Source organism: Trichechus manatus, unplaced genomic scaffold (genome assembly GCF_000243295.1).
Source record: "Trichechus manatus latirostris isolate Lorelei unplaced genomic scaffold, TriManLat1.0 scaffold00077, whole genome shotgun sequence".
NCBI lineage: Eukaryota > Metazoa > Chordata > Mammalia > Sirenia > Trichechidae > Trichechus > Trichechus manatus.
The window spans coordinates 1,029,370-1,036,367 of NW_004444013.1; the positions used below are offsets into that span (position 1 = coordinate 1,029,370).

The 6,998-nt window shown below is 49.0% G+C and overlaps 1 protein-coding gene across 1 annotated transcript; it reads right to left on the minus strand.

Moving 5' to 3' along the window:
* Positions 1-793: 793 nt before the first annotated feature.
* Positions 794-6,106, minus strand: NSUN5 (NOP2/Sun RNA methyltransferase 5). Its single transcript, XM_023735276.1, has 10 exons — positions 6,014-6,106; positions 5,738-5,860; positions 5,120-5,294; positions 4,923-5,031; positions 3,036-3,174; positions 2,835-2,950; positions 2,197-2,375; positions 1,792-2,002; positions 1,544-1,684; positions 794-1,469 (listed from the first exon to the last, which is right to left on the minus strand). Exons 1-10 carry the CDS (start codon positions 6,104-6,106, stop codon positions 1,355-1,357), a joined length of 1,401 nt encoding a protein of 466 aa, XP_023591044.1. The 3' UTR covers positions 794-1,354.
* Positions 6,107-6,998: the final 892 nt, after the last annotated feature.

Genomic DNA, 6,998 nt, shown 5'->3' on the forward strand with positions numbered 1-6,998 from the left:
GTGTGAGTGGCGGCATGTTGGTAGTGCCGGACTTAACTGTGTCAAGTTTTCTGGGGCCTAGCTAATTGAATGTGGAAAGTAGCACCACTACAGCTGCAAGTGCTGACTCTGAATTTTCAAATGGTGTTTTAAGTGCTGGCAGCCCAGGAGGATGGGGCCCAGGGAAGACCTCTTCCCTGTTATTTCCCTCCCACTTACTTGACCTCGTTTAGGCTAGATACCCCAAGTATGTTAGGAACCTAAATTAATGAACCATACTTTAAAATTATACCTTAGCTATTTTTTCCAAATAGGGCCCTCTCCAGCCCTACTCCTTCCCCTTTTCTTGCTGTGTTCCAGAAACCACATACCCTAGGCCCCAGAGCCTTGCTGCCATGCCCACCCTCTTTGGAAGTATGAATGCGTGTGTCTAAATTAAAAGAAAAAAATATTTAAACATTTTTTAACAAAATAAAAATTTATTTTTGTATTTAAAGCTAAATTGCCTTTTAAATTCCTTCAAGCTTGGTTCATTGAGGTGGTTAAGTATAAAAGCTATTGACTAGGAATTAGCTACATAGTTACGCCTGAGTGAAGAGGCTCACATGTGGTCCCAGGCAGCTTTCCTAAGGGACTAGAGCTCCTTCTGGACACATTCTATAAACTGTAATTCTTAGTTTATAAATAATGTGATGTAGATGTAACTGGCTCCCCCTACCCCACTTCATGACTGAGGTTGAATGTTTTGTGGCAGGGACTGCTCCCCCACCCCCAAGAACAACTCTCAAGTCCAGTATATGTGTGTGTGAGTGGAGCTGAGGAGGAAGTCTCAACCTCAAGTCCCAAATACCTGTTACGATTGGAGCGGGGGGGGGTCACAGGTATAGAAATCAAGTGTCTACCTATACCTTATGTAAGGCGGAGCCTCTTTTAGTTGTAGTTCTCTCAGCTAGTGTTACCTCAGTTCCACAGGCAGGACAGCTAGTCCAGGAACCCCGAGGGGGCACCCTGGTGTGGCCTGAGTGTGCTTGTGTACATGTACGTGCACTGGACAGGACCGGGAGGCTGGGACTTTCCATTACCAATAAGGACTTAATTCCTGTTGAGTCTAGTTGTAATTTTTAGGACAAATGTGTGATTTTTCTCCTTGCTTATATCATTAAGAATAAAAAAACTGTGATCTCTCATAGACCATGTTCTGCCTTTTATTTTTGTGGGCAGCACTTCTGCTCTCACCAAGAGAACCCAAACCAATGCAGGGACCCAGAGAACTAGGAAACTCACTCCGCCTTTCCAGCTGCAGAAACAGGGATAATCTTCCAAACAAAACTGCTGCCTGGGTCTGAGGGCCCAAAGTCAGACCCTTGAGCACCTGCTACGTGCCAGGCAGTGTGCTAGCACCAGCCACCAGTTTTCGCCGCTTCTTCTTTCTCTTTGGGGTTGGGCTGGCTGTAAGTTCTGGCCCCGGTGCTTCGGTGTGAGAGGCTGAACTAGAAGAAAAGTACAAGTGTTAGATGTGCCACGGACCCGTAGCGTCTGCCAAGCAGGACCCCTACTTACTCACCTTGACACCTCTTTCCGTTCAAGGACAGCAATGAAGAAGCCACCAGTGAGTGTGGTCTCAGGGGAGGCCCGGAGGCAGTATTCAGCACCTGGAAAAGTGCCAAGGCCTCGGTGGGGCCAGGAGGGTAGAACAGGCACTAGCCTGGAAAGGAGAAATAGCAGACTTACAGGTAGAAGAGCACTTCCTCCTCCCCAACACCCTGGCGGACGTTCATCCTCCTCCCCAATACCCTGGCGGACATTCATTACCTGAAGGTCCCTGCACTGTTCTGCAGAGCATTTCGTACCACGTCTTCATTCTCTTCTTGGCAAAGGGAACACGTGGAGTAGACGAGGCGCTGCAAGGAGGAGAAAGTGAGCGCATGGCACAGAGCTCGCTGCTGGAAACCTGCCAGGGCATGTAAGCGCTTCTTGCTAGGTGCACATGCCCCAGGCTCTTCCAGCTGTCGGGTCAACATACCTAAGGAAAAGAGAGTTTCAGTTACATAGCTTCACAGACTGCCTTATTACATACTGAAATCTCCATTTTATAAGTGAGAATGTTTGCCCAGGGTCACCACTAAAGAGTCAGACCAAACCTAAGACCAAAACAAACTACTACCCCATCAGCACTAGGCTCCTCTGGATCTGAGTCCCTCAGCCATGCTTTCTTACCAGAGCCACTACAAGAAGGATCCAGCAGGATGTACTGGACCTGACGGTAACGCTGGTCTGAGGGTGAGACTGCCAAGAAGTCTTTCTCAGCTAACTCGCAGCAAGAGACTCCAGCCCGGGCCAGTAGAGTAGCCATAGATGCCAGCCGCTTGGCATCCAAGTCAAAGGCAAAGATCTTCCTAGGGAAAAGGTCAGAGCTGAGGTGAGCTGAAAATTTACAGAGCGTCTAAGGGCCACAGTTGAGGGAGATTGATGACTTTCCATCCTCAGAGAAGAGAAAAAGCTGATTCACAGGCAGTTTCAGTAACACACATGCCTTCAGTAGGCTTATCCACCATTCTGAACTACACACAAAGTGTACATTAAGTCAGGACACATGGGAAGTATTTAAACGGCCTAGAGGGGTCAGCAGTCAGGGGTGACTGGCCTGGGACTCAGCCCCGTGGGTTAGGGGATCCATATCTCACACCAGTAGCCTACCAGAAAGCTTACCTTGGGGCTATACCACAAACTTTCCAGGTCCAGAAGAAAATATTTAAAGATCCTCCTTTCCATCTTCATGACCTGTTCCTTCTTTCTCCTTACAAAGTACAGCTTCGGGGCCCATCCCCTCCCTCTCTGCCACCTGCAGCACTCACCCTTGGTTCTTGAGAAGAGCAGCTACGTGACTGGTCTTGTTGCCTGGAGCAGCACATGCGTCAATGACATGGGAGCCTGGCGGCGGAGCCAGCAGCATGGCTGGGAGACAGCTGGCCTGTCCAGGAAGAGCACAGCAACTAGTGAGGCCAGACCCCAGGCCTGTCACTCCCATGTCTTCCCTTTTCTGTCATCTTCCGTACCTTGTCTTGTAGAATGAGGTGACCGGCTTGGTACAGCGGATGTTCATGCAGATCTGTTTGTGCAGGGAACACAAGTAGCTCTGGCAACAAGGGATCCAGAAGAAAATGCTTCCCCTTGAGGGTCCTTAAGTCCTCAAGGCTGCCAGGGAGGAGGTTAGAACCAGGAAATAAGAACCATTAACTTGACATCTCCTGAATTCTTCCATGCTAGACTACACAATTTACATGTTGTTCCACTTTAACTGTTCATTCATGCAACAAATACTTAAAACTGCTTTGAAGAAATAAACAGGGTGATAAAAGAGAGGCAGCATGGTCAGTCAGAGTGTCAGTATAGTAGGGAGTGGGTTCTCAAGCCAGATAGGCTGGGCTCAGGATCCCACCTCTGCTAGTAGCAGCAGGAGCTTGGCTGGATAAGCCTCAGTCTGCACTTCTGTTTAAAATGTCAGTTGTGAGGATTAAATGAGTTACCACAGGCCAAACACTTAGAAAACTATTTGGCACAAATAAGCACTCAACAAACGCTGTCATTACTATCAAATCATAACCGGGGTGGGGGTGGGGGGCATTAAGTGAGGAGGGGAGTCTAGGGGAAGTAAGATCTGAGCAGATTCCTGATGGACAGGGAGTTATGTGAGGAGCTGAGGGTAAAACTATATTCACTATAACTTTGCAAGGAAGTATTGTCCACTCACCCTGACTGCTGGACACACAGGCGTCAGAAAGCTATCAAGTGCCACAGCGTGAATTCTAATCCAAACAAAGCCATTCTCTACTATACCACCCTTGTGTCCAACCAAGATACTAAGAAGCAGAAGGAGGAGCATTTCAAACAGACTGGAGGAAGGGGAGCAGAGGCAGCTTCTCAGAGCTGCCAAAGGACAACACAGGAGGCAGGTGTTAGTCCAGTGGAGGAGGAGGAGCATTCTGGGCACCAGGTGCACGGAGTGCCATGGCAGATGGGCCTGGAGAGGAAGCAAGAGACACAGCACAAGAGAGAGCCAAGGAAGTGTTACAGCTGGGGAGTACAGCATCAGATCCGGTTCTAGATCTCTCTGCAGCCAACCACGAGGACAAACAAAGCAAGAGTGTCTGGAAGTGAGGAGACCAATATAGGAGATTCTTTTACCAGTTCCGACAGGAAATGATGAGTGCCTAAAGCTACACAATGTCCAAGATGAAAAAGGAGCAGATTTCAGAAAGATGCTAAAACCTGCATAGTCAGTGACTGGAGGGAAAAGAGGGAAGCATCTAGGATGACTCAGGCTCTGGCGTGGGCAAACGGGTGGGTAAGAGTGATACCCGTCAGGTTAAAACAGGGAATGCAGACGGTGCAAAATTTGAGAAGATAGATCATGAATTCAGCCTGACATACGCTATGACTGTGTTTCTGTGGAACAGTCATATGAACCTGAGGTAGGAATACAAGGCAGGACTTCGAACCAATTCAAACCCCTGCTGAGAATCTGCATTTCTAACAAGTTCCCAGGAAGTTATACATAAGAATCTCGGGAGATCTTGTTAAAATGTAGATTCTGATTCAGTATATCTGGCATGGACATGCAAATCTCGGCAGGAGTTCGAACAGAATGAAGTAGTTCGAAGCCCTGTACAAGAAAGAAGTCTAGCCCGGAAGACAGAAATCATGAGGTTAGAGGTAGAAGTTAGGGGTAGAGGTTAGAGCTATGAGAACTCAGGGACACAGGGCAATAATGTAGGATGGGATTCCCAGGAATATCAATGTTTGAGGGATAGGAGGAAAACAAGTCTTAGAAGCAGATAGGAGAAAATGCTGGAAAAATAGAAAGTATGCAGTCACAACCACCCAACCTCTCTCTCCCCATGGATCCATTCCCCAGTACCCAAGGCAAGGTTCTAAGCACTCACCTGGAAGCCCGTCCCTGGTAAGAGAAACCCTGTCTCTTAAAATAATCAATTGCATCATCAGAGCAGGTCTTGAGGGTGTTCACCCGCACAAATCGAGGCACCTGGAGGGCTAGGAAGCAATCAGCCGTGAGTGGGCAGGACCATAGCCCTCTAAGGGCCTCCATGGCTATCCCCACCCCAGGCTCCTTCCAGCTTACCTGGACCGGGCCTGGATGCCAGTTCCAACAGGTCTTCATTCCGGCTCACACTCCGATGAACTTTGAGCCGGGCCAACTCAGCCTTCAGCCTTGCCTGGTGGCGGGCCACAAGAGGCTTCCATCGGCCCCCACTCCCTCTAAAGCCTCGTCCCAGCAACAACTCATACACTAGCACCTGGGGACAGAAAAAGAGAAAAAAACCTAAGCATTAAAGCCTCAGAACTATGGTGAAGTACCTTATCAAAGATCACGCAAGAAATTACTGGCAGATACAGGATTGGAACCTGGTGTGCTGCCTCCCAGTCTGGGCCCTTTCTCCATAGTTGCTCACGAGCAGATCTCTGGACCCCAACCTTCCCCCGGTCAACATTACCCTTCTGTTTACTTAAAGGGTCTACCACATTGCTACATCGGATCTTATGTAATCCTACACACAAGGCGCGAAGTCAAAGCATTTTCATCCCACTTCAATTCGTAACCAGTGTGGGATCGCTCATACTCATTTCAGATGACCGGCTTGCTAAACCGAGAGCAGTAGCAGAGCTGGGAGCAGATTACAGAACCCTGAGTCTGGGCTCATGTCTGCGGTGTAGGAAGGACTCCCGCCGCGCCCGTCACCTTCGCCAAGTGCGGCCGCAGTTTCTTCTCGGCGCGGAGGAGTCCGGCGCTGGCGATCACGGCGTCCAGCACGACGGAGTAGCGCTGCGTCTCGCACACCAGCGCGTACAGCTGCTTCACGTTCTGCGCGCGGCCAAAAGCAGACAGCTGAGCCGGGAACCGAAACGGCGCCCGCCGCCCCGGGGTCGACCACCCACCACCGCCCGGGCACGGCCCAGACCCCGCCACCGGCCCCGGGACCCCGACGCCACCCTCTCTGCGCCCGGGTCCTGCTACCTGGAAGCGCCTGCCGTACACCAGCCCCTTGATGGAGCCTTGGCGATTCTCCACACCCTCCAGCACGGCCGCCGCGGCCACGTACAACGCCATGCCCCGCCGCGCGCATTTACGGCCCTGTCGCAAAGCGCTCCCGGCCGGACGTCCTGGGTCAAAGGGCACGAGCGTTTTGAGACCCTTGACCCCGAGTTCCCATCAAAGTCGCGCAAAAGGGATGAATCCTTTTACGTTCCCGCCACGGTAAAGGCTCCGAACAATTGGATTTTTACTGCTGTTTTATGTTTTTGGTTTATTTTAATAATTTTTTATTGTGTTTTTGGTGAAGGTTTATTCAGCAGTTTAGGTTCTCATCCAACAATTTCTACACTAGTTGTTCAGTGACATTGATTACATACTTCAGTGTGTGAACATTCTCATTATTTCCCTTCTGGTTGTTACATTTCCATTAATCTAGTTTCCCTGTCCCCTTACATTCTCTTCTTTGTTTTAGAGTAATTGTTAACCATTTGGTCTCATACAGGTGATTTTTTTAAAGGAGCACAGTACTTACGGGCCAATATTTTGTGGGCCAATATGTTATTTAGCTACAAAGTGATCTGAGGGGTTAGTTTTAGTTCAAGATTTGAAGCATATCTCAGGGTAATAGTCCCGGGGAGTCCTTCAGTCTCAACCAGTCCAGTAGGCCTATTTTTGTTTTTTGGAATTTGAGGTTCTTTTCCACATTTTTCTCCCATTATATCAAAGTCTATCTATTGTGGCCCCAATCAGAACACTTGATAGTGGTTCGTGTAGAGTATTTGTCCTGTAGACTAGTTTCTTTGAGTCTTTGGTTTCTTTCTTTCTCTTTTGCTCCAGACGAGTAGAGACCAATAGTTGTGTCTTAGGTGGCCGCCCACAAGCTTTTAACACCCTAGACAGTACTCACCAAAGTAGGATGTAGAACGTAACTTTATGAACTGTGTTATGCCAATTGACCAAGATGTCC